Below are 26,869 nucleotides of genomic sequence, written 5' to 3' on the forward strand. Positions count from 1 at the left end.
AGGGTGACGTCGAGGGACCCCGAGCAGGGCAGCCAAGGGACTCTGGACTGCCGGTGCCAGAGGGACAGAGGGCCGGACTAGCTTTGGGCACACTGTGGGTTGATGAACTCACTTGGGGAGGGGACTGCAGACAAGCCTGGGCCAAGACGTGCTTCCATTGGTCAGAACGGGCAGAGGAGAGGGTCATCCAGGAGGGCCCGTCTGTGCGGAGATGGGAACGGGGCTGGCGGCAGGGACACAGGAACCCCCACCTGCCACATCTTGGCCTAAGTTCTTCCCAAGTTTGCTCCCTGACCAGGACGCTGAGCTGTACATGGGGGTCTTCCCCCAGCTCTAGAAATTTCTGTCCCAGTGTGCTAAACTGTCCTTGGGGTGGGAGGGCTCTAAGCCGGGGCAGGGGGTGGGTGGGTGGGGATGGGGGAAGAGGGAAGGGCAGAAGGAGGGCATGGAGCCCCAGACTCTGGAAGAGGAGGGGGAGGAGAAGGAAAGGAGCTCTACTCTGGGAGCCCCCCGCTTGGGGCCAGGGGAGGGGAAGAAGGGAGGGATTGGGGAGACCCCGCTAGGCACATGGTCCCCTCTGCTCTTGCCCTACTCCCCTCCGTGTGGGGAGCCGGGCGCAGCTGATGTCCCTGGGGAGGTAGGGGTTCTGTGGAGGACGGGCTGAGATGCAAGGGGCTGTGGGGATGCCCCCCGCCCCCGAGCCTTACCGGGTGGCAAGGACACGCCAAGAGGGTTGTAGGGCCGAGGAGGATAGGTGACCCGAGGGCCGGGCCGGCCAGACCTTCCCCTCTGGCGCCTCCGTCCAGCCTAAGTCCCGCCCACTTGCCACACCCCTGACTCACTTCCTTTGCCTAGAAGCGGAAACCTCCCCAGAGCTTCCTCCCCTCCTAACTGCACCCCAGGGACCCGCAGGTGTTGCTTCCCTCCAGGCCTGAGCTGGCCCAGCCAGGCCCCTGACCCCACTGGGACCCTCCCCAGAAAGCTGGTGTTTTCTGTGTCCTGAGTTGCAGCCCCCGCATCTGGCCTGGGCAGGGGGCTGCCCTTGGTGGGCTGGGGGACCGGCAGGAGCTTAAGCTGACACAGCTGCAGGTATGGGGCGGGTCGGGGACCAGGGCCATCTGTCCTGCTTTTCTTCAGCTCTGTCTCCTCGGTGGCTCTTTTCCTCCTCTGGCCCTTTTTGTCCATCTTTCCACCCCACCCCTCTGGTCCCTGGGGGCTCCCTGCTGGCCACTCCATCAGTGTGTTCACTGGAGGGATGTGGGGGGTTCCCAGTTTGGGGGTGGAGGGCGAGACCAGATCCCCCCCTCAAGTGTCCTTAAGTGTGTGTGGGAGGTCTCTGGAATCTAGGGGTGCTCGGGGCTCTGCTTCTCTTGGTTCCTGCTTGGGATTCATTCAGAGGGCCCCTGGCGCCTGGCAGTCGGAGCTGTGGGCGGGGGAGGGGGGCGGGCAGCAGGGTCGGGCCTTGACCCTTCTTCACCCTTAATCGGCGCCTAGTTGGCACCGACTTCTCCTCCAGGAAGCCGGGTGGCTTCCCGATAAGCTGCGCCCTCCCCCCTCCGCCACTTCCTCAAGGCCCGCAGCTGTTTATGGGAGGACCCGAGAGATTTGCATTGGGGCCCCGCGGGGAGCCGCTTCCTGGTCAGCGGGGCGAGACTCAGGCTCCGCAAGGCCGGCACCAGGAACCGCCCCCCGCCCCCCCCGCCCGCCGCGCTCCCTGGGGACCTCTCAGAGGGGTGAGATCATTCGGGGAAAGGGTCCCAGTTGGCCGGGCGGAAGTCTGGAGACCCTCCCCATCTCCCTGTTGCAGGGAGGTCGACCTGCATGCCGAGCGCCGCCTCTGCGCCATGGACGGCGACCAGCCCAGTCTGGCGCCCGCCGCCGCGGGCCCCAGCATCCCCGGCCCGAGCGTGATCGCGCCGCTGCGCGCCGTGGTCCGCCTGCGTCGCCGCGTGTGCCTCCTGCGCAAGCGGCGCCTCCTGCCGCCAGGCACCGGGCCGGCCTCCGGGGCTGGAGCGCCCAGACCCGGCTGCAGCTCCGGGGCGCCGCACGCTGACCTGGACCAGCCGCAGTTCTTCACCTTCGACGGCCCGGCGGAGCTGCAGTCCAGGACGCCGCGCAAGAGGCGCCGGCGCAGCCGTGTGGTGCTCTACCCCGAGACCTCGCGCAAGTGCCGGCCTCACGCGGAGCGCCGGAGCCGCGCGCAGCGCTGCCTGTTGCTGCTTGTGGCCATTGTGGGCTTCCAGGTGCTCAACGCCATCGAGAACCTGGACGATAACGCGCAGCGCTACGACCTCGACGGGCTGGAGAAGGCGCTGCAGCGCGCCGTGTTCGGTCAGCCGGGTGCTGTGGGGCGCATCGTGGCGCTGCTGCGGGACTACCTGGCCACGCACGTGCACAGCCGCCCGCTCCTCCTGGCGCTGCACGGGCCCAGCGGCGTGGGCAAGAGCCACGTGGGCCGCCTGCTGGCACGCCACTTCCGCGCTGTCCTCGAGGACGGCGCGCTGGTGCTGCAGTACCACGCGCGGCACCACTGCCCCGAGCCGCGTGCTGCGCAGGACTGCCGTGAGGAGCTGGCCGGGCTCGTGAACGACGTGGTGGCGCGGGCCGAGGTGGAGGAGAAGACCCCGCTCGTGGTGCTGGATGAGGCGGAGCTCCTGCCGCTGGCGCTGCTGGACGAGCTGCATAGCTTCCTGCAGCCGCAGCGTGCCCACCACTTCCGCAACGCCATTTATGTGCTCCTCAGCAGTGCAGGCGGCTCGGAAATTACGCGCTTCGTGCTGCAGAACGCATCCCGCGTGCTGCCCCAGCGCTCCAACGGCGCCCACGGTGCCCACGGTGACCGGGATGGGGCGGCAGCGGTGCAGGCCGAGGAGGAGCTGCGCGCGGGCCTGCGGGCGCTCCTGGTCCGCGAGCACCCGCTGTGGCAGGCGGCGGCCATCGTGCCCTTCCTGCTGCTGGACAAGCGGGATGTGGTCAACTGCTTCCGGGACGAGATGGCCGGGGAGGGCTTCTTCCCAGAGCCGGCCCGCGCTGAGCTCCTGGCGGCGCAGCTCAGTTACTACCGCGTCGCTGGCCGTGAGTTCGCCGTCACTGGCTGCAAGCAGGTGGTGGCCAGGGTGAATCTCTTGTAGCACAGGCGCAGCTGGACATGATGGCCGCTAGTAGGTACCGTGGGACTTTTGGGGTTGTTGGTGGCAGTAGGAGGGAGGGGACCCTGTGGATTTGCCTGAGGCCTCTAATAAATCTGTCTCCAGCCCCCACTGCCCTCCCCGACCCGTGGTTCACCCTGGGACCTAAGGAGGCTGGTGGGGGTGGGTCAGTTCTGTGGCCCCCCTTCCAAGAACAATTCCCCCATTCCAGCCCCCAGTCTGCCACCTCCCAATCCTCAGTTCAGCCTGCATTCCTGAGCACCTGCTGTGTGCACCTCATTGCAGGCGTCCCAGGAGGCAGGCAGTCCAGTCTCCACGGTACAGAGGAGGGATGGCCTCAGAGAAAGTGCGTGGCTCCCAGAGTCACATAGTTGGTCCCCTGCACTGGATATGACCTCAGCTCTGTGGGGCGCCTGCAGCAGCCATCAGTGACACTCACACACACTCCCGTCCAGTCCAGCCCTTGCTCCCCTGCCCACCCCCTGGGCCCCGAAATCCTGGATGCTCCTCCGGCCAGGAGAATCGTGCGGACTCCCTGGATTTCTCCTGGACTCCGGCGCCCAGTAGCTCCCTGGAAGGCGGGATGGGTGGGAATCTCCACAGAATGAGCTGATCCAGTGGAATCCCCCGAATGCTCTGGAAGGTGGGGAGAGCTCTCTCAGGGTGACAGGGGCGCTGACTTCTCAGACCCCCCTGCCCTGGTCACCAGCTTGCTTCAGGGCGCCGAACCAGGGTAGGCCTCAAGGTAGAGAGATCCCTTAGACTCAACTGCAGAGGTTTTCAGGTTTTTGGTCCCACATTGCTTTTCAGGCGCTGTGGGCGCCTTTTGCGCGTGTCTCCCTGAGGGCGGTGGTCGCGTCCACGTGGACCCCACTTCTCGCAGCCGCGCTTCCCTCGAGACCTGGGGTGGCCTCCTTGCTGCCGCTCGGCGGCGCCGCGTGGTCGCGGGGACACGTGCACAGACGCCGACGACGCTGACCACCGCTACTGCCAACGGGGGACTCGGGGAGCAGAGGCGAAGCTCTGGTTGAGCCGGCGCGGGGCTGTGCGCGCCCACCACCCGCGGCACAGCTCAGCACGCCCCCGGCGCCCCGCAGACCCCGGCACCAGCGCAGGCCGGCTCGCTGGGGCTCTCTCGTGGAGGGGCACCCCCGCGCCATCCCCTCTCGTCCTGGCGGTCGGCGGCGGCCCTGGGCCGAGGTCTGCCGGAAAGAGAAGGAAGCAGCACGGGGGGAAGCACGGGGACCGGGGCCCAGGTGGGAAGGGCGGAAGAACTCCCCGAGAACCCGCCGGGGCGGGGGGGTGGGCGCAGGAGGAGGGGAGGTGCACGCGACCTTGGGAAGCTTTGCTCCCCCAGGGGGTTGGGAGGCATGGCCAGCTCTGTCCACTGACCGCACTTGCAGCTGGGGACAGGAGCCCCAGTCTCTGAGGCCGAGTAGGTGCCAGAGGGGCCCGTGTCCAGTTCGGAGACCCCCGGCGTGGCCCCTGCGTCTGGGTGTGGGCGACAGCCGCGGCGTACTGACGTCTTACACTTCTCTTGGGACTTTGTCTTTTGCCTTTTCATGCGTTTTTATATCTTGCTTTATTTTTATTTTTTGGTAGTGGTCCCCCTCAGGGTCCCATCTGCCTCCTTGATAGGTTGGCAGTTATACCGCCAACCGAGGACTTACACCCTCACTTGGGCAGCGCCCCGACTTGTGGTCCTCGGAGGGCCAGCCCACCCTCTCCACGCTCAGGGCCGTCTCACCGCCTACTTAAACTCCGTCCTTTTATCCGACTCCACATATCAGACATTATAGTTCATTTTTATTGATTTTTAAATTTTATTTTATTGATATATTCATCAACTAGTTCCCTCTTTTCCCGAGGCTCTGTAATTTCCATTCTGCTAGAAACTGGGTTCCAAGGTTCTCTCTGTGCAGGTGGGACAGTTTCCCGGCTGTGGGTCAGTTTGTTTTCCCTGGGTCAAGACAGCCTTCTTGAAAAGTTACTTGGCTCTTCTGGGGCTTTTTTCCTTAGAACTTGGTTTTGTCAAAATCTTTTCTTCTTCTCCTTTTTTTTTTTTTTTTTAAGCAGGCTCCATACCCAACGTGGAGCCCAATACAGGGCTTGAACTCATGACCTTGAGATCAGGACCTGAACCAAGATCAAGAGCTTAACTGTCTAAGCCACCCAGGCACCCCTGGTTTTGTCAAAGTCTTTGGAAAACCTTTTAGGATCTGAACTGGAACCGCACTGATCCACAGGACAGTGTGGGGAGTGTGACTCGGTCACCCTGTGATGCGGTTGACGAGACCTGATTCACGAGTTTGAATACACCTGTATAATGTTCTGCTGACAGGTCTTGCTCACTTTTGTGAGATTTATTCCTAAAAACCAAATAATGTTTGGTTGGTGTTGTAAAAGGTTAATGTTGTCTAATATAACATACATCTAGAAAAGTGGATAAAGCAAAATATATATTCAAACTTTTATCACAAAGCAAGCACCCATCCAGGTCAGGAAACGGCATGGCCAGGCTCCTAGAAACTCTCCACGCCCCTCCTCCCCGGCCCCTCCTCCCCTCCCCAGGCGATGACCAGCCAACTTTTCACCAAAGTACAGCCTTGTGGCCTTCATACTTCAGCCACCTAACTTCACAACTCTAACCAGTCTGGTTTAGTTTGTTTTTCATGTTGTAGCTTTCCTGTTTGCTTAATTCAAAACAAAACAAAACAACAGAACACCTTGATTGAAGTATCATTTATATACCACAAAATCGACTTAAAAGAGTGGATGATTTAAAGATTTTTAGTAAATTTGCAGGCTTCTGCAGATATTGCCACAATTCAGGCTTAGGATCTTTCCATGACCCCAGAAAGATCCATCCTGCTTATTTTCAGTGAATACCTGTTTTCCCCCCTCCCTCAGACAACCGCTCATTCTGTCTCCCGAGGTTTGCCTTTTCTAAAAGTTTCTTGCATACATGGACTCTTTTTAGCTTTATGTGTCTGACTTCCTTCCCTTAGCATACGGCTTTTGGGGTTTGCCCAAGCCATAGGGCATGGTTTCTAGGAGTTTCTAGGAGCCTGGCCATGCCCTGTTTGCTGATGTGGATGAGTGCTTTCCTTTCTGCTGCTGATGAGTGTTCCATTCCGTGGACCAGACTCGTTCCATGGCAGATGCATCCCATGTACATTTGGGTTGTTCGCATTTGTTGGCTGTTACAAATAAATTGTGCAAGGAACATTTGCTCCAAATTGTGTGGGCATACATTTTCCTTTACCTGGAATAAATACCAAAGAGTAGAATGCTGATTCACATGAAGAACATTTTGTGTGATTTTTTTTTTTTAATTTATTTATTTGAGAGAGAGAGAATGAGAGATAGAGAGCACGAGAGGGAAGAGGGTCAGAGGGAGAAGCAGACTCCCCGCTGAGCAGGGAGCCCGATGATGTGGGACTCGATCCCGGGACTCCAGGATCATGACCTGAGCCGAGGGCAGTCGCTTAGCCAACTGAGCCACCCAGGCGCCCTTGTGTGATTTTTTTAAAGAAACTGCCAACCTGCTCCAACGTGACTGTACCATTTTACACTCCATCGGCAGGCAGTGTGTGGGATGAGTCTTCGCCACATGCTCGCCAACACTTGTTACTGACAGTCTCTTATATGACACCTGTCCCAGGGGCTGGTTTCGGTTTGCGTTTTTCTAATAACTAATGGTCTTGAGCATGCTCCACGTGCTGCGTAGACCTTCACTTTATTTGGGTGGTTTCGCTGACTGTTGACTTGGGAGAGGTCTTTGTGTATCCCGGCCGTAGGTGTTTGATCGGATGTGTGTGGCAAATGTTTTCTTCCAGTCTATAGGTTTTTCTTAATTTTCATAATTAAAAAATGCGTTTTGAAGTGCAAAAGGGTTTAATTTTTATGAAGTCAAATGTATCCATTTTTTTTCTTTCATGGTTCCCGACTTGGGTGTTTCTAAGAACTCCTGGTTTACTCCCAGATCATAAAGACTTTCCCCTGTGCTTTATTCTAAATGGTTTTAAGGTTTTAGCTCTTACATTTAGGTCTGTGAACCATTTTGAACTAATTTTTATGCATGTTGTGAGATGAAGGTTGAAATCAATCTTACTGCGTGAAGATGTCCCCTCACTGTTTTTTGAAAAGTCTCTCCTTTCTCTGTTAAATTGCCTTGATGCCTATGGCAGTTGAAGTTCCACAGAGGAAGAGCATCTGTGGGAGATCCCCATGAGGGCAAGCCTCGGGGAAGGGCAGGCTGGGGCTCCGGCCGGCCTGAGCTGCCGGAGGTGGAGTTTCAGCTCTGTTCCTAAGTCTTTTAGACAGATTGAATCAGGCCCACCCAGGTCACGCAGGATCATTTCCTTTACATAAAGTCGACTGATTACGGACCTGAATCTCCTCTACAAGATGCCTTCACAGCAACACCCAGATTAGGTTTTGATTGAGTAACTAGCCAAGTCGTCACCTACAACTGCGTCATAACACCTTTGTCAAAAATTAACCGGCACGAAGGTGAGGGCTGACCTCCGGACTCTCAGTTTTATTGATCTGTGTGTCCATGCCAGAATCACGTTCTTTTGATTTCTGTAGCTTTACAGTTAGTTTTGAAATTGGAAAGTGTGAGTCATTCAACTTTGTTCTCAGTTTTCAGTATTGTTCTGGCTGTTCTGGGTCCTTTGCCTTTCTAGATAAATTTTAAATTCAGATTGCCAATTTCTGAGAAGAAAAGAACAACAACAACCCGAACCAAAACCCAATTTCTACATTTTGATAGAAATTGCATTGACTCTAGAGATCAGTTTGGGGAGAACTGCCAGATCAATAATGTTGAACTTTCCAGTCCCCGGACGTGGAGCCGCTCAGGCTCCCAAGTGTTCAGTTCTCGTCGAGATGAGGTGTAGCTCAGTGTGTGAGCCGTGCACTTCTCGTCTTCAGCATATTCCTGAGCACTTCACTCTTTTTGATGCCATTGCGAGTGGAATGGTGCTATGGTCACGTTCAAGCTCTTCATGGATGGCATATAAAAACAAAATAGAATTTTGTGTATTGATCTTGGATCCCGTGACCCTGTGGAGCTTGTGTATCAGTCCTTTTGTTTTGTTTTGTTTTTTGGTATGGGTTTCTTTCTTTTCTTTTCTTTTCTTTTTTTCAAGATGTTATTTATTTATTTGACAGAGAGAGACACCGCGAGAGAGGGAACACCAGCAGGGGGAGTGGGAGAGGGAGAAGCAGGCTTCCCCTGAGCAGGGAGCCCGATGCGGGGCTGGATCCCAGGACCCTGGGATCATGATGCGAGCCAAAGGCAGACGCTTAACGACCGAGCCACCCAGGCGCCCCTAGAGTTCACTCTTGATGTTGTATATTCTGTGTGTTTGGACAGATGTAGAATGACACATATCCACCATTATTGGATCAAAATCCTCTGCACCCCATCTACTTATACCCTCTCCCTCCGGACTTCTGGAAACCACTGATCTTTTTACTGTTTCCATAGTTTTGCTTTGTCTCGAATGTCATACGGTTGGAATCATACAGGCAGTAGACAGTATGTTGCCTTTTCAGATCGGCTTATTTCACCTACTGATATGCATTTCAGGCTCCTCCATGTCTTTCCATGGCCTCATAGCTCATTTCTCTTTAGTGCTGAATAAATATCCCATTGTCTGGTTGGATTACAGTTTGTCCATTTACCTATTGGAGGATACTTTGGTTGCTTTCAAGTTTGGGCAACCATGAAAAATTATGGATCAAGCTGCTCTAAGTATATGTGTGCAGGCTTTTGTGTGGACATAAGTTTTCATCTAGTTTGAGTAAACATGAAGGAGCACAATTGCTGGATCATATGGTAAGAGTATGTTTAGTTTTGTAAGAAACCGCCCAACTGTCCCTCAAAGTGGCTGTGCATGTTGCATGCCCACCAGCAAAGAGAGTTCCTGCTGCCCCATATCCTCCAGCATTTGACTCCAGTGTTCTGGAATTGGGCCATTCCAATAATGTGTAGTGGTATCTTGTTTTAATTTGCATCTCCCTGATGACATGTGATGTGGAGCATCTTTTCTCATGCTTATTTGCCATCTGTACATTTATATCTTTTGCTAATTTTTTAATCAGGTTGTTTGTTTTCTTGTTGAGCTTGAGGAAATCTTTGTATATTTTAGATAACAGGCCTTTATCAGATGTGTCTTCTGCAAATATTTTCTCCCAGGCTGTGGGTTGTCTCCTCATCCTCTTGACGTGGTCTTTCTCAGAGCAGAAGTTGTTAATTTTAATGAAATTCTGCTGATCATTTCTTTCTTTCATGGATTGTGCCTTTGATTTTGTATCTCAAAAGTCATTGTCAAACCCAAGCTCATCTGGATTTCCTCCTTGCAGAAGTTTTATAGTTTTGCATTTTACATTTAAGTCTGTGATCCATTTTCAGTTTTTTAAAAAGATTTTATTTATTTATTTTGGGAGAGAGACAGAGAGAGCACAAGTGGGGGGAGGGACAGAGGCAGAGGGAGAAGCAGGCTCCCCACTGAGTACAGAGCCCGACGCGGGGCTCGATCCCAGGACCCCGGGATCATGACCTGAGCCGGAGGCAGACGCTTCACCGACTGAGCCACCCGGGTGCCCCTTCAGTTTGTTTTAAATGAAGGGTATAAGGTCTGTGTCTGGATTAGTTGTTCGCATGTGAACGTTCAGTTGTTCCAGCACCAGAATCTCATGGACTTTTCATTTCAGTTATTGTGCTTTTTAACTCCAGCTGTTCCATTTGGTTCTTCTTTCTCCTTTCTCCTTCCCCTCCCCCTCCCTCTTCCTCCTCCCTTCTTCTTCCTCCTCCCTTCTTCTTCCTCCTCCCTTCTTCTTCCTCCTCCTCCTCCTCTTCTTCTTCTTCTTCTTCTTCTTCTTCTTCTTCTTCTTCTTCTTCTTCTCTCTTCCAATTCTATATTACAAAAATTATTGTTTTCAATCTTGGGAGCTTTAGAGCCAAAACATCTTCTCTTTTTGAAGAATTGAAACATTTTGTGGACAGAATGGAAAGTGATGGAAATCTACAACAATGTTTGGAGGTTCTAAAGGAAAGGATCAGATTGTCTCTGGAAACATCAGTGGCTGAGATGAAGGAAGACATGGCAAAGTTCTCTTCGGAGCTGCGATGAGTTCTTGCACTGTCAGAATTGGCACATCTCGTTACATGATCAGAGGGTCACTGAGACTGTTATCAGACAGAGGACCCTTTCCAAACTCATGTTTGGCTGCTTGCCACTCAAAAATCAATACTTGAGAGACAAGTGAGACAGGGAAGGTGGCTTTATTCAGGAAGTGGACAACCTGGGAAGGTGGCAGACTAACGTCCAAAGACCATCTCTTTCAGTCTAGGGAAAGCTGCAGAGTTTTTAAGGGGAAGGCTTGGGAAATGGTGAGGGGGCTGCATGTAGGAGAAGCTGGTGCTCAGCAGTTAGTCATTTATCCACACGACCCTGAACAGACTTGCTGGCGGCAGTGGTGAGTGGTTTCAAATAAGGCCAGGCCATATCTTTCGGGAAAGTCTGGTCCTTTGTTCCTCAAGCCCAGAGGTCTGCAAAATCTCAAGGGAAATAGGTTAGTTTTGCTATAGACTATGGGGCTTAGGTCAACAAGCAAGGAGTGCCTAAGCTTGAAGCAAGTTAACCTTCATTTGGAGTGTTGTTACAAAACCCAAATCACTGACATTGAAATGGAACGTATGACATATCTAGGTCTTCTCAGAATGACCTCACAGAGCCTGACCAGTGGAAAATATGACAGAACCAGGCCAAGATCTTTGAGTGTATGGAGTTGCTGATGGGTGAAGTGCGGTGATTAGTGGGCAGCTGAGACTTCTGGACGAACAGACACCGTCCTTCCAGAACAGGTCAGTACTGCCCAGGATGAGACGCTCACAACAGTCAGAAAGTGTTGTTTCCACACTTCAGCCACAAGCCCACTCACCACACGTTGCTCTGGGTCTGGTTGGTGACCTTCTGCAGTTTTCTGCTCTAAGATGCTCAAGAGGAGAGGCATGGAGGGTGACTTTGCACCCGATGACTACCTGGGTGTCTGAGCTTGGGGCTTCACCCTCCTGTCTTGAGGGGACTGGGCAGCCATAGTGCACCTTGATTTTTTTCTGAAAGTGATGGAATTGATGCATCTAAAAGAATGTTGTATGGGCAGGGTCTGGGGCTGCCAGATGCCCATGGGGGTTGCAGGCTGCCCCCTTCCTGCCAGACCAGAGGGGCTGGGGGGATCCCAGCAGGGGGAGGGCAATCCCTTCACCCCAGTTGCCAAACAGCACCCCCTCACCCCCTGGACCTTCCTCCTCCCTCCATCCCTGACAGTTCTGGCCTTCCCAAATTGCTTTTGATCTTCTGATTCCTCTTGGGTTGAAGCATACCAAGTTGGGGGGGGGGCCTGTATTTTTTTAATGACACCCCAATTCCCCACCTGTTCCTCCCTTTTCCCATGCTGCCAACTTTTAACCGCAATAGTAAAAAAAAAAAAAAAAAGAATGTTGTATGGACACTTTTTTCCAGGAATGTGCAAAATGCCTGGAACTTCTTTTTCAGAATGACCTTCAGAACAAGTAGCCCATTCTTTTAAACACCCTTCAGGATCAGAAAGCTTCATCTTGTGAAGATGTGCTTTGCAGGTTTTGAAATAATCCAAAGTCCCCCAGGACCAAGTTGGATGACACATTTTGGGACCAAGTTGTAAAGTTATGAGACTGATGTTCGAGAGTGTCTCGAAGGTGGTTTCATCTCACATTACTGGATTACAGGTATCACTTCTTAAGATGTCCAAAGTCAAGGGAGCACCGTACTCTCCATGTATTGGTGTCCACTGTGTGCTGGACTTTTTTTTTTTTTAAGATTTGTTTATTTGAGAGAGAGAGAGAGTACACAGAGGGAGAGGAAGAAGCAGACTCCCCGCTGAACAGAGAGCTTGATGTGGGGCTGGATCCCGGGACCCCAGGATCATGACCTGAACCGAAGGCAGACCCTTAACCAGCTGAGCCATCCAGGAGCCCCTGGATCTCTGTTTTTATTAATAATCTGCTTTACAGGGGTGCCTGGGTGGCTCAGTTGTTAAGTGTCTGCCTTTGGCTCAGCTCATGGTCCCAGGGTCCTGGGATCGAGCTCCGCATCGGGCTCCCTGCTTGGCGAGAAGCCTGCTTCTCCCTCTCCCACTCCCCCTGCTTGTGTTCCCTCTCTCGCTGTGTCTCTCTCTGTCAAATAAATAAATAAAATCTTTAAAACAAAAAAACTTTAAAAAACAATCTGCTTTACAAAATTGCACATACTTAAAAGATGTTTTTTAAAAAGTGTTCTTTTATTAAGAAGTAATTCACATACCGTACAGTTTACCCATTTAAGGCACATAGTTCGATGGCTTTTAGTCTAGTCAAAAAGTTGTGCAACCATCACCACAATCTGATTTTTTTTTTTACCACAATCTGATTTTAAAACATTTTTATCTCAAAAAGAAACCCTATGCCCATTAGCACTCACTCCTCACACAGCCCTAGGCAGTTTGTTTGACTGGAATCCTGCAATATTGGTCCTTTTGTGTCTGGCTTCTTTTACTTAGCATAATGTTTTCAAGGTCTGTTTTCAATCATGTATCAGTGCTTAATTCCTTTTTATGGCTGGATAATATTCCATTGCATGGATATCCCACGTTGTGTTTATATCTTCATTAGTTGAGAGACATCTCATTTTTTTCCTACTTTTTGGCTATTTTTACAAAAAGATTTATTGATTTATTTTAGAGAGAGAGAGAGAGAGACAGCACATGAACACAGGGGGAGGGGCAGAGGGAGAGAATCTTCAAGCAGACTCCCCGCTGAGCCCTGAGTATGGAGCCCAACTCGGGGCTTGATCCCAAGACCCATGAGATCATGACCTGCCCTGAAACCAAGAGTTGGACACTTAACTGACTGGGCTACGCTGGTGCCCCTCTACTTTTTGACCATTATGAATAATGCTGCTATGACCTTTTGCATACAGTTTCCTGTGTGGTCGTATGTTTTCATTTATCCTGGGTATACGCTGAGGCTTGGAAAAGGGTGATGCATCTTGGGTCATGTGGAAACTCTACTTTTAACATTTTAAGTAGTAACTGCCAAACTATTTTCCAAAGCAGTCCGTTTTTTTCAAAAAAAGCTTCTCTTTATTGATGTTCCCTATTTGGTGGGTCATTTCCATCATACTCTCCTTTAACTCTTTTTACATAGTTTCCTTTATGTCTTTGAAAATACTTATAATGGCTGCTAAGTCCAACATCTGCGCCCCCTCAGAGACATTCTTCCTGTCTTCACCTTGTATGTGAATTACACTTTCTTGTTTGTTTGCATATCTCCTAATTTTTCTGTTTAAAACTGGGCATTTTAGGGGCCCTGGCTGGTTCAGTTGGTTAAGTGTCTGCCTTCGGCTCTGGTCATGATCTGGGGGTCCTGGAGTTAAGCCCCGCATCGGGCTCCCCGCTCAGCGGGGAGTCTGCTTGTCCCTCTCCCTCTGCCCCTCTCCCTGTGCTCTTGTGCACACACATGCTCTCTCTCTCTGTCTCAAATAAATAAATAAAATCTTAAAAAATACCCTGGACATTTTAGATAATATATTGTGACAACTCTGGTTTTTAATAGGACTTTTCCAGGTCACCTCAGAGGTGGTTGCGCCCTCTGGCTGGCCCTGTTCTGGCATCATTCCTGCGTGATGCAAACTGGGGACAACTCCAGGCAAAATGCCCTTCCTCCCTGAGATCTGAATAAGTGCTTTTTAATGCTTTTTTATTCTCAAGATTTTATTTTTAAGTAATCTCTACGGTCAGCCTAGGGCCCGAATCTACAACCCCCAGATCAAGAGTCCCATGCTCCACTGACTGAGCCAGCCAGGCACCCCTGCTTCTCAAACTTTTGGTCAATTTCCAGAGTCCAGAACTTTTGTTTTTATTTTGTTGCCTTTTTAGGGGAAGGATTTTTTGAGCTCTTCGGTCTACCTTTCTGGAAGTTTTGCCACCCTCTGTTTTAATCTGCCTATTGATTGAACTTTATATGAATGGAATCACACTGCACGTTTTGTTTTGTGTCTGGCTTCTTCGCTCAGCATTGTGAGCTGATTTGTGATACAGCATGCACTCTAGCTTCCATTTTCCTCACTGCAAGTGCTTTGGTTTAGGAATCCACCACATTTTGTTTATCCATTCTATTGATGGATATTTGATTTGTTTTTATTACTTTGTTGTTTTTGCTGTTGTGAGTAATGCTGCCCTAAGTATTTTTGCACACATCTTTGTGCACAGATGAATCCATAACAACCAGGTACTGTTATAGGTTGAGCTGTGTCGCCCCCCAATTAATATGGTGGAGTCTTACCCCTCAGTACCTCAGAATATGACCTTATTTGGAGAAAATAAGAAGTAACCAAGTTAAACTGAGGACACAGGGATGGGCCCTAGTCCAATAAAAGGTGGGGGGGATTTGGACCCAAATGGACATGCACGGAGGGAAGATTACCTGAAGGCACAGGGAGAAGTGGGCCGTCTACAGCCATCTCTGGACGTCTGGTCTCCAGAGCTGAGAGGTAATGCCTTCTGTCGTTTAAGTCCCCCAGTTAGTGGTACTCTGTCAGGGTAGGCCTAGGAAACTGGCACATGCGTGTACCTTGAGGTGGAGTTCTGGGTTTTAGTCAGTCATGCTATACAGTCTTCCAAAGTCTAACTCATTCCAGCCCCCAGCCCCCAGCCATCCTGGGAGAGCCGCTGGTGCCGCATATGCTCACCAACATTTGGTGTCGTCGGTGGTTCTCACTGTGATTTTAACTTGCATCTCCTGGATGATTTGTGAAGTGCCAATTTGCTTCTCTTGCCCATTTTGAAGTGGGTTGTCTTTTTCTTACTGATTTGTAGAAGTGCTTTATAAACTCTGGGTATGAGCCTCTTGATTATATGTGAGGCAAATATCTTCTACTCGGTGGCTTGCTTTTCTTCTCTCCTAATAGCATCCTGAAGAAAGACATCCTCAGTTTTAACGTGTTCATGTGTATTACTCTTTCCCTTTATGTTTCTTGCTTTTTTTGTGTGTTGTCTTTAAGAGAAGTTTCCTTACCGCCAAGGGCACACAAGCAGATGTGGCAGGAAGTGAGCCTGGAGGAGAGGATTCAGTTTACACACACACACACACACACACACACACACACACACACACACACCCCTGCTAGAATTCTGACTGGGCTGGCAATGAATCTATAGATGAACTTGGGCAGAACGGACACCTTCACCATATTGAGTCTTGTAGAACATGATATAGTTCTTGTTTAATTTTGGTTACAAGTTTCTCCTAGCAACATTCTGTAGTTTTCAGCAGGAAGATCTCACACATCCTTCATTAAGTTTATCCTTAAGTGTTTTACGTTTTGTGATGTTATGGTAAATGTGTTGTTATTTATTTATTTGTAAGATTATTTTTAAAGTTTTGTTTTCTACATGTTAATGGATAGAACACAGAAATACACTTGATTCTTGTCTCCCGGCCGCCTCGCCTGACTGGCCACTCACACATCTGCCGCAGCAACGTGACGGGGGACACAGCCTACTCTTCTCATCTCTGGCAGAGAAAGGGCCTGGGTCTCAGGGGCATCGCCTTCAACGCAGTGAGACCGGCCCATTCTCCCGGGAAAGGCTGGCTCTGTGGACACTCTGAAATTGGGTTTTCGGTTCTTTAGGGCTCAGTATCCAGGAGGAGGGGATGAACTGTGACACACTGGTGACGCTGGAAATGGGCGGCGGGCGTGGGCCTGCGCTCTCCGGAGTTTTCTGAGGTGTCCTTGTGACGCCAGCGCCTTTGTTGAGGTAATTTTGTCGAATGAAACATTACCATTGAGAACTAGGCTGTGTTTTGTGTGGTACCAGCCAGATTTTTCTAGTAAAAAAAAAAAAAATAGAAAGAAAAAAAAACCTGACACCCCCCAGAAGTTACTGAAACATGCTGGATTTCAAAAGCATTATGCCAAGTGTCAGAAGCAACACCAAGAAAGTGCATCCCAAACAAATCCTTCTATATATAGTTCTAGAACAGGCACAGCTAATCCATGGTGACAGAAATCAGATCGGCAGTGATCTGGGCTAGAGCTGGGGAGGAATTGACTCGGGGCGGGGGGGCATGGCAGAATTTTCTGGGGGTGATGGAAATATTCTGTATTTTGATTATGGCCTCAGTTATGCTGGCAGACACATCGACACAACACCCTAAATGGTTGCATTTTTTTTTAAAGATTTTATTTATTTATTTGAGAGAGAGAGAATGAGAGAGAAAGCACATGGGGGGGGGGGAAGGGTCAGAGGGAGAAGCAGACTCCCCGCTAAGCAGGGAGCCCGATGCGGGACTCGATCCAGGGACTCCAGGATCATGACCCGAGCCGAAGGCAGTCGCTTAACCAACTGAGCCACCCAGGCGCCCTAAATGGTTGCATTTTATTGTGTGTAAATTATACCACAGTAAAGTTGCTTTTTAAGAATAATGATAAACCTAACGATTTTCTTTCAGCTTCGAATAAAATGAAAAGAAACCACCCACAAAAAGACAGCACAGGAAGCCTTGAGAAGGAGTACTTTATTAACAACATGACCTTGAGAATTCAAAGTGCTGGGTTACTTATTACTTTCCTCCCCGATAAGGAAGAGGGAGATTGAGCCGAAGAGAACCAGGAATGGGGGCCTGCCGGGCAAAGGGCTGGTTGCATCTGCTCTCTCTGGGGTGCCGGGAGCAGAGGCTTCCTGAGGCCCTTCCTCAGCCTCTGAAAGTAGTTTGATTTCCCGATGGCTACGCAAGCATTGCATTGTTTGCCTGCTCTGCAGCACGGGGCTTACTGTGGAAATTGGGACCAGAAGGCACAACTGACCTTAACTCACTAGACTCATCAGCACACACGCCCTGGGTGCCAGTGTCCTGCCTCTCCCATTTCCCTTGGGGTCTGGGCAGTCGGCTGCATCAGGCTGGGAGCGGGCCATCCCAGGGCAGCCCGAGGCTGGTTCTGTCCCGCGCTCAGGAGTGCCCCTGTTTTCTTCCTGTTTGGCCCACCATTGGACAATTTTAATCCCTAGAAAGTTCTTCAGTACAAACTTCCAAGCCTATAGTGTTGGGTGTATTTGCAGCCGGGAAGGACAAGACAGAGCATAAAGCACAGGCAGTTCTGCCTGGTGACGGAGGAAACGGTCAAGGAAAGGTTCCTGAGATGTCTTTGGTGCAGAAAGCTGGTTTTATTAAAGCACAAGGACGGGGCCCGTGGGCAGAAAGAGCGACACTGGAGTTGTGAGGGGCAGTCCATTGTGCACTCTCAAGTTGGGAGCAGGGTGGGGACAGGTATTTTGGAAGCAAGATTTCCAGGATCCTGAGGGGGCCAACTGTTTTAGGAGAAGTAATTTATTACTGGCTAGTAAACCCTCAACCACGAGACCCTTCAGATGTGTATCGCTGGGCCACATGCTTGGGGGGTGACTGCAGACACGTGTCTTGGGGGTTAGAGATAAAGGAAGTTTCCAAAGGAATGTCTGTGTGTTTAAAGGAGATTCGCAGGATCCTGGGGGTTGGGCTAGAATTGCTTGTTGCCCTCAGCAAAGTGTCCACATCCAGGCAGCTGAGCTCCCAGAGGAACGTCACTCTGCCTGTCTGAAGGACTTACCAATGAGCTCTAAGTAGTGAGGAAGTTTAATTTTTCTTTTGCCTTTGTCTCCCACGTCACCTGACAACATGGCCTGGATGATGTCGATGTTACCAAGGCAGGCACAGACTGCTACCCACCTACCCACCTCCAAATTATCAGCCTTTCTTCCTCTATGACCCCATTTAACCAGGGCGCAGCATTGAATAGACTACACTTCCCAGCCTCTCTTGCAGCGAGGCTGGTCATGTGACTGAGCTCTAACCAATGGGATGTGAGCAGATGTGTCAGGAGCCACTCCTAGGAAGTGAGCCTGGAGGAGAGGAGCCAAGCTCTAGTTCTTCCCGGCTATTGGCTGGAATGTAGACTTGATGGGCTGCCATCCGAGCCTTGTGGTCAAAAGCCCGCACAGCCTACAGCTTCGGAGGAGCCTGGCCCCTAACACCGCATACGAGCCCTGGACCACCTACTGGGACGTCTTCGTTGAGAAATACATTCTGTCTTTTTAACACCACTGCTGTTCTGAATTTTGCCCTATCTTGTTGGAAAGTTTATGGGACGTTTGGGGCTTAGTTCCCCTGGGGGCTCCCGTCCACAGGGTACTCATGAGGAGGCCCACAGACCTGCAGAGGTGGGTTTTGTCCATCGGGGGAGCCCGTGCCAGGTGTAAACCTGGTCTCCAGCCTCCAGCTCTGAGCGGCCAAGAGTTTGAACAGACCTTCCTCCCTCGCACTTGCCCATCGTCACCACTTCCATTGGAATGGGGTGGGGAGACAGCAGGAAGCGTCTGCAACTCTACCCACCCCCCCACCCCCACCCCCACCCCCGCCCCCCAGCCCCCTCTGCTGAGGCGCCAGGCTCTGGGCGCTGATCTGGTAGCGCCCGCACCTGCCCACCCCCCCATGACTGGTCCTGATGGTTCTGAGAGATGTACTCTGGGTCCTGAAGTGTGACAAGTGGTAGGTAGCCACGTCCACAGGGCTGCGGCAGGTCCTGTGTCCTGCTGATCATCCATTCTTTGTGGCCCCAGGGCCCTGGAATGCCCTCTCTTCCCTACTGCGCCAAATGGGAGAACAGCACACCACTGCCGATCGCTTGATGAGGACCGTGATGGGCGCACTTCCCCAGGCCCTGTGTCCTCCGGGGAGGGCGGAAGCCAGGAACCACTATGGGGTCAACGCCCCTGCCCCTTCCTCAGAGCTGAGGTGGGCTCCAGAGTGTCCGCAGCAGGCCGGGAGGGCGCGCGTGCGCGCGGCGAAGGGCAGGCGAGGGTCTTGCCTGCCGGGGGCCCAGGGACCCCAGGGCTTGTGGGCGCAGCGCGCGCCGCGACCGCAGGGCGGCAGCACAGCCCGCGCAGCGCGGTCCTGGGCCGGCGCCCCCACTGGGGCTGAGCCCGCCCCGGGGCAGCTAGGGCGGGACGCCTGGCGAGAGCCCCCACCCGCTGCGGACGCTGCCTGCCGTCTCCCCTCGTGGGTTCTCGCCTGAGCCGGGGGCGAGGTCAGGAAGGGGCAGGGGCGGGCCGGGCCCTAAGAGCCAGGCTCGCGGCGGGGGGGTGGGGGGGAGGTCCCTACCCCAACCCTCGTAGCCCCTCGGATGCCGGGGCGTGGGGAGGGGCGGTGGTCAGGGTCTCCGACTCCCGCTCGGCCCCCTCCTCAGTCCCACTGAGGCCCGGGATCCTCAGGCATCGCTTCTGGGGGGCTCCCCCCCGTACCCCTCTCAGTGTCCAACCATCCAGGCCTGCGGCGGGCGGGAGTGCCCGACCATCCGTCTCGGTTCAGACCCCCTCCAGTGGAGGGCGCACTGCAGCCCCCAAGCGCAGCAGGGTCTGCGGGGTGCGGGACGGGGGCGGGGAACCTCTGAACGAGCTGCCCGTCCCAGGCCATGACCCCAGAACAGAGATGACAGCTGGTCTCTACCCCGGACACCCCGCGCCTGGAGAGTGGGTGCGCACGACGGGCTTTGAGTCGAGGGCGGCGGGGGCAGCCCCCGTGCCCCCACCCTACCCCGGCCTTTGTGAGTGCCCGCCCCCCACCCCGGGCCAGGGCCCCCACTGCCCAGCCCATCCCCCTTCCCAATGCGGAGCCCCCAGCTTCCGCACGCTGGTTTCCCCGGTCCAAGCCCGTTTCCCCCCAGTCCGCCCCCCATCCGCGCCCTCCAGCAGGACTCCCCCACCGGCGCCTCTCTCCTGCGCCTCTGCTGCCCCCCACCTCCCCGGGGCCCCCCAGCCTCCCCCTGCCCGCCGGTCCCCCACCTCCCTCCACCCTCATTAGCATAGCAGCTGCTCGCCGAGCGGGGACCCGCGCGGAGGAAAGGGCAGAGGCCTCGAGAATGAATGGGGGCCACGGCTTTGGAGGGGGCAAGAGAAGAAAGACAGACAGACGAGCGAAGGGACAGCCCGACGTACAGCCAAGCAGAAGAATGCGCCCGACAGAGGGGAGGGGAGCGTTGGAGGGGGAGCCGGGAGCCCCGGCCACAGAGGCGGAGCGTGCAGCGGGAGGTGGGGGAGGGCGGCCTCCAGAGACCCCAAGCCCCAGGAGGAGGCTGCGCCGGAGGCCTCGGGGAGGAGCTGTCTGGGAGGTTCGCAGACCTCCCACGGCCCCCTCTCGCCCAGGCCTCACACCCCGGGCTCAGGCTTTGTTCCCCAGCTGCCCCCTGTGTCTGGCACCCTCTCCCTCCTTCAGCTCCCAGGTGGACACCCGCCTCTTTGAGCTGCCAGGCTGCCTATGTGGACCCTGCTCTGTGCCCCCCTGCAGTGAGCTGCAAGACCTTTGGGGATCAGAGCCAGAGGGCAGCCCCTTCCCTCTCCTTCTCCTAACCCCCCTCCCTGGTCCTTGGCCCTTGGTCTGGCCTCCAAATCCTGCCCGCCCTCTTCTGGCAGGCTCTGTCCTGGCTCCCACGCCTGTTGACTTTAGACATCACTCTTTCTGGCTGACCATTTTCCTGCATTTCCTGGTCTCTCTCTGGCATCCATTCCAACAGTAAACACTTCCTGTGTCTGGCCGGGGTCAGGTCAGAGACAGACAGTTGGACAGGAGCCGCCATCACTCCTGGCTGGGGTGGGGGTGGGGTGGGGGAGGCCCTACCCTTGTCCATTTGGTCTGTCTCCCTTTCTCCTTGGTAGGCCCCCCCAGGACTTCCCAGCGGTCCAGCCCCTGCCGGCCGGACCCCTCCACCCTGGGTGTCCTCCGTGCTCCTGGCTAGGACCCTCACTTGGCCTCCACAGTGGACCTGCAGATCCCGGGGCCCAGACAGAGAGGTCAGCTCTGACTTCTTTCTTGCACCAGCCACAAAGAGCCTTGAGAGGAGGCTTCTGCCCCTGAAGGCCCACCTGGGGAGGGACTCCCAGGTGACACCACTGGCCACTCAGCGCCTGTTTCTGAGCACAGAGGTGCTGGAGACAGAAGCCCCGCTTGCTCGTTTGTTCACAGCTCTGACCCCAGATGGCGGCAAGAGAGCTGGAGTTGTAGTGTGTCTGTTTCCTAGGGCTCTGCCCAATGAAAGGGCCACGAGATGCCCATGAATACATGTCTTTAGGCACTCCCAGAGTCCCTCACCAACAGCCTGGGCCCAGGCTGGGGGGCGGGGGTTGTCTGTGCACAGAAGAGCACCTAGGGAAACAAGGCAGCAAAACCCCACCAGGCCTCCTCCACAGCTGTGGGGCTGAGCAGGGCCTGGCCTCCTTTTTGTCCATGCTGGAGAGAAAACTATTCCTCTGTGAGCAGCACAAAGCCTTTCTCAGTCAAATGTGTCTCTCAGAGGGAGGACTTAAGGGAGCCGAGACGTCTCCCGTGGTGGCAGCCACGGGCCTGGGAGGTGTCTCAGCTCTCATGCTCCACCAGTGGCCGGGGCAGCCAGGCCAGCCGCTCCCTGGGAAGCAGACCCCTCCCCAGCAGCTAATGCGGAGAACAAGCACATTACCTGCAGCTCTGAGCCGGCTTCCTCACTCTCCTGTGGGCAGCAGTACCTGGGTGGGAAATGGAGGTCTGGTCCTGCATGCCCGCGGGCCGCCCAGAGAGGGCCCAGGCCTGACTTCACGCTCCAGATACCCCAAGCAAAGTCCACGTTCTTGTAGCAACTCTCCCTTTCGAGGCCTGGCACCCTCAGCCCGCCCAGGCCGGTGGACACCACCTCCCCTGGGAGCTCATTTGCCTCAGATGTTCCACTCACCTCTGCAGGTGCCTCAGGGTAGAGCTGCCCCCCCCCACCTCCTCCACCTGGTCTCTTGGCCTGCTGAGGGGACAGTAAATGCCTATTTCACCAACAGGAAAACAAGCTCAGAAAACCCTTAAGGGCAGAACAGAGTAGATATGCAAAGTAGGAACAAGGAAGGCACAGCCCCAGAACCTTCCAGTCTGGAAAGTGCAGTATGTCTCCAGGACGAGGTAGAGCCGCAGGGACCTGCTGACAGGAAGCTGACACCATCTGGCTGCAACAGAGGGGTCTGGGTTACAAGAGAAGCCGTTACCTTTGCCGGCTCCCCCTTCTCTGGAACCACTGGTGCCCTCCCCTGCACCCCCTTCTCTTAAGGCCCCAGGGCCCCGAGGGCATCTCAGGTACGCGCGCCAAGTCTCTGCTCTTCCGGTAGGTGCCAGAAACAGACAACCTGCTCTACGTTCCCCTCACGCACACAGGGACCCTGGCTGACACTTAAGTCTACCTTGGGTCTGCTCCTCAGTGAGTGGCTGGCTCCGGAGGCATGCTGGCCTCCCCAGCTCCCAGATGCCACCGGTGGACGGAGAGAAGAAAACAGGCCTTTTAGTCGTCAGGAGAGATCAATTAGGATGTTCCCCAGATTAAAAAATACCCCTTCTGTGCAGCAGGTGGTCCAGCATAAACCCACAGCGAAGGAAGCCCCTCGTCAGCAGAAGAGGGGCCTGGTTCCTCTGAGGACCTGTGGCATCTCAGGCTGGCTAGGGGGTAGGAAGAACCTCAAGAACTTTCCATGCAGAGGCCTCAGCTGCTTTGCCAGGGAGCAGAGGAAACGGCTTGTCTGCTGGTTTTGGGCGCTCTCAGGGTGGCCTAGGTCTCCCCCCCCCTCCAGCTGTTAGACGGTCCTCCCCTGGCACCTCACAAATCCCATACATGGCCAACTGGGGCTGGCCCTTGAGTTGAGCCCAGAGCCAGTTTACCAGGCTCTGTTTTTAGGTGAAAACAAGCCAAGCATTGTGTAGACAGCACCCACAAATAACATGTTGCAGCCTGACCCTCCTCCTGGGTGCCAAGACCAAGAAGAACCAACAAACTTTTTTTAATTAAAAAAAAAAATCAATGAAAAATTTATTCATAAATTTTTCATGCTGTGCTACAAGTCTATATCGTACACTCAGGAATGTGCTGCAGACTTTATCCAGTTAGAAGTGATCATACCAGGACCCACACACAGCTTCCATATAAGCCTAGAAAGTTTTAACATTAATTAACATAATTAAAAAGGTATTTGCATCTAGAAAAAATATACAGAAAAACTCCTTTTGGAGTAATCTGTGCCTCAGTTTCAATGTCTGCTTGTTTCACTGACATTATCAATATATTCTTCTCACACAAGGTTTTATGAAAAGCCACAGATGACTGCCCGAGAGTCTGACCAGCCACGCACAAAGGGCCTCCACCCACCTGTGTCCTCAAGTGCTCCCCATTTTTGCACGAAGGGTCAGCAGCACTTCTACCCTGGGGAAGCCTCATTTAAATTTGAATAATTCAGCCTCCCTTTTATTTCTCAGGATCAAAACAACAAGGGGTGTGGGGTTGCATAGAAAATTGGAACCTCGGAGACCAGGAAGGGCGCCTTTCGGGACAGAAAGTGACGCAGAAGCACCGCCTCCGGCCCAGGTCCGCGCGCGGCCCCTCCCCCACGACAGGATTTTCGGATTCGAATCGGGTCCTTGAAGCTCCGGGAGACTGAAGAGGGGCAAAGCAGTCCTTCAGCTCACTCAGCAATTAGCACAAGAGATTCACAGTCTTATAGGTATTTTATAAAAATATAAATATGGGTACATTGTTGCCTTCACAGCGCTGGATACAACGCCCTTTAAAATTGGGTTTATAACCAAGATTCAAAAAATACACCTAAAACTTGGCTTAAAATATGTTAATATTTTATATTCTGTCATAAATGTTATGACATTCAATCGTGGCAAATCCATTTACTTTTTTAAAAAAGTGTGCAACCGACTAACTGTAATAAAACTCACTAGAAAAGGTATGATCCCCCCGGCCCCCCCCCCCCACCGCCACACCCGAGCACCCATGCTCCCGAGGAGGCTTTGCAAAGCCAGCAGGTTTGGGGGATTGGTGGCCTCTCACAGAAGAGGGGAGAGGGAGGCCCGGGGCTTCCAAAACTCGCTCGGAACTGTGTGTCTGTGTTTTAAGAAGGAGAGACGGGGGTGGGGGGGGAGGGGAGAGGAGAGAGAGAGAAAGGAGGAAGAGGGACTAGCACGGGAAAACCATCAGGCCGGGCAGTATTTTCAGTGCAACCAAGAAATGACAGACTCAAGTTTTAGTTTTAAGACTAGGAAAAAAAATGCATCTTCCCCCCCATAACCACATTGACCACGCACAAGTTTCCAAACAACAACAAAAAAATAAATCAGGCGCACAAACTCCACCCACAAATATACACACACATGATAAATACTTTAGAACCCCAGGAACAGCGAAGCGTCTCCACAATCGCGCGTCCGGGCCAGGGACGCCCCGCCGTGGCCCCTAGGCGACTGCGGGCTTCGGCCGCGAGTCCTGCGGGCGGCGGGGCGCCCCGAGCCCGGCGTCGCCGCCGCCCGCCTTCCACCTTCGGGAGAAAACATTTTGACCGGAGGATCCGGTGTCTCGGGACTCCGAACTTGCTGGTAGCGAGACTCAAATTTCAAAGGGGCTGCAGCCCGCGCCCCGCCCCCACCTCCCGCACAACGACCCCCCCCCCCCCAGCGAGGCGGCGGGCGGGGGCCGTGGGAAGCCCTCGGCCCGGGTCCTGGCGGCCGCGCGGGGGCGTCGACCCAGGGCAGCGGGCGCCGCGCGGCCCCCGTGGGCGCGGACGCGCGCGCGCCAGACTCGTTGTGGCCTCTGGGCCCGGGAGCCCGGTGCGCACCGAGGTAGTTGGCGGGAAGGTACAGCAGAGGACACGCTCGAGGCCCGCGTCTGGGTCCGGGCGGGCATCACCGGCCGCTGCCCGCGTACTTGGCCTTGGTGATGAGATAGAGCACGATGTCCTGGTGGCCGCCGAACGCGGCGATGTGCAGCGCGCTCCAGCCGTCGCGGTTGGCCAGGCGGATGTCGGCGCCGAACTTGACCAGCAGCTTCACGAGCTCCAGGTTGCCGTCGATGACCGACTGGTGCAGCGCGGTCTGGCCCTCAGGCCCGAACGAGTTCACGTTGAACTCGCAGTTGGTCATGTTCTGCAGCAGCGACTGCAGCTCCTGCGTGTTGCCCTTGCGCACGGCCTCCTGGAAGATGCGCTGCGTCTGCGGCGACGAGCAGGTGGACAGCTCGGCCTGGCTCATGCTGCCGCCGGGAAAGGGCCGCGGGCCGCGCCGGGGCTCAGCGCGGGCGGCGGCGGCGGCGGCTGCGGCGCGGGCCCCTGGCTGTCTCGGGGCGCGCCTCGGCGCATGGAGGGCGCGGAGCCCCCGGGCCCCGCACGCCGCTCCTGGGCGTTCCGGGCGCTGGGGGCCGGGGGCCGCCGCAGCGGGGACCCCGCCGCATCCAGCCACGCCCGGGCGGGCGAGCGACGGGGGCGCACACTGCGCTCGCGGGGGCCGGTGGGCCCGGCGGCCGCGCCGCGCGATCCCGGTCCCTGCTCGCTGCGGCTCCCACGCGGGTCCCACACGCCTCCCCACGCGCAGCTGCACTCGCCCGCCCGCCGCGCCGGGGCGCCTTTTACCCCCTTTATATTTGCATAACAATAGGGCGCCCGTGACGCGCGCGCCGGCGGCCCTACGATTGGGCGGCGCCCACGTGGGGGCGGGGCGGGGGGCGGTGCCGGGGCGGGGCGTGCCCGGGCGGCAGCGCGCTTCGCGGCAGGGGGCGCTGGTCGCCGGCAGGGGGCCAGGTGGCCGTGGTTGGCGGGGGTTGGGGGGAGCTCCTTGCTCCACGCGCCCTGGGGCTCTGGGCATCTGCGCCGTCGTCCCGCCTACTCTCCTTTCGGCCACCCGGGGAATTCCAAGCTCCCTGCTCGGACGGACCCAGGCCGGATTCCTGGCCGAGCGCGGCCTCGAGGTGGACCCGAGGGCGGCCTCCCCATGGTGGGGGTTCGCGGGCATTTCAGACCCGGGAGGCCCGGGTAGAGACCCGAGTCTCGCTACGCGCTCCCGGAGCGCCGGCCGTAAACCCTCCGCGTCGCTAGCACGCCGGGTGCGCGGCGACAAGACTGGCCCAGCCTGGACCCCAGGACACAGGGTAAACGCGGGGGCCAACTCCACGAACAGCTCGGGCGTGTGACCTCAGCCACGCGGGCCTTCCCGCACGCGGGCGGCTCCTCTGACGGCCTGGGTCATCCCGCGTTTCCTCCCCAACCTGATTGGCTTGAGGAGACAAACCCTGAAGCCCCGCCCTGACAGAGAAGTAGGGTCTCTACCGGAGGAAGCCAGGGGCTGCCCCCCTCCACCCCACCTCCCTCTCGGACGCTCCTCCAAGGTCGGGGCGGGGGGGGAGGTCAGTCAGCGGGACTTCAGGGCCTGCTTCCCTCTGCTGGGCCACCTCCATCAGCACGACTAGGGACAGGGTGCTTGGCCAGGTGAGCAGCCCAGGAAAGGCGCCAAGGGCCGCTCAAGAAAGGAAACCCAGAAATGACTCATTTCCAAACTGTAAACCCATTTTTTATTGATGCTCTAATACTGCGGCCAAATTTCCTCATTAGAATTTTACAGTTTATAGCTGGGCTGCGGTGGCTGGAAATTGGGCAGGAATGATTCTCCGAGCGGTAGGCCTTGGGCAGCAGGCGAGCACCCAGGAGCTTGCACTCCCTCAGAAGCCAGCTCAGCTCCGGGCTTCATCTGGGGAGACCACCCTGCTAGGCCTTGTTTCAGGATGGGCTCCCGTGGGTGTCTGCCTGGTGCTCCCCCGTGTCTGGAC

At 54.9% G+C, this 26,869-nt stretch overlaps 2 protein-coding genes across 9 annotated transcripts; one reads left to right on the forward strand and one right to left on the reverse strand.

Annotated features, from left to right (window-relative positions):
* Positions 1-852: 852 nt before the first annotated feature.
* TOR4A (torsin family 4 member A) lies at positions 853-18,314 on the forward strand. 8 transcript variants are annotated; one of them, XR_003607695.2, is made up of 7 exons: positions 853-1,089; positions 1,808-3,165; positions 3,960-4,405; positions 10,874-11,028; positions 11,720-11,931; positions 15,872-15,998; positions 16,693-18,314. XR_003607695.2 is itself a non-coding variant. In XM_088019164.1 (3 exons), the coding sequence occupies exon 2, from the start codon at positions 1,845-1,847 to the stop codon at positions 3,129-3,131; it is 1,287 nt and encodes a 428-aa protein (XP_087875290.1). In that variant the 5' UTR covers positions 853-1,089; positions 1,808-1,844; the 3' UTR covers positions 3,132-3,165; positions 10,874-11,674. The 8 variants fall into 8 exon arrangements, 3 of the variants coding, with proteins under 3 accessions (XP_087875290.1, XP_027950410.1, XP_027950409.1); XR_015766903.1 differs by having other exon boundaries at positions 1,808-3,161; XR_003607696.2 differs by lacking the exon at positions 3,960-4,405 and having other exon boundaries at positions 15,647-15,998.
* Positions 18,315-24,835: 6,521 nt separating this feature from the next.
* Positions 24,836-25,330, reverse strand: NRARP (NOTCH regulated ankyrin repeat protein). Its single transcript, XM_028094612.2, has one exon. It carries the CDS (start codon positions 25,300-25,302, stop codon positions 24,958-24,960), a length of 345 nt encoding a protein of 114 aa, XP_027950413.1. The 5' UTR covers positions 25,303-25,330; the 3' UTR covers positions 24,836-24,957.
* Positions 25,331-26,869: the final 1,539 nt, after the last annotated feature.

The sequence above is a fragment of the Eumetopias jubatus genome, unplaced genomic scaffold, assembly GCF_037043125.1.
Source record: "Eumetopias jubatus isolate StellerSeaLion01/CBP00866 unplaced genomic scaffold, mEumJub1_p1.0 scaffold_15, whole genome shotgun sequence".
In the NCBI taxonomy this organism is placed as follows: domain Eukaryota; kingdom Metazoa; phylum Chordata; class Mammalia; order Carnivora; family Otariidae; genus Eumetopias; species Eumetopias jubatus.

What these genes read in the sequence shown, in the direction of transcription:
- TOR4A (XM_088019164.1), top strand. Translation starts at nt 1,845, where the DNA reads ATGGACGGCGACCAGCCCAGTCTGGCGCCCGCCGCCGCGGGCCCCAGC.
- NRARP (XM_028094612.2), bottom strand. Translation starts at nt 25,302, where the DNA reads ATGAGCCAGGCCGAGCTGTCCACCTGCTCGTCGCCGCAGACGCAGCGC.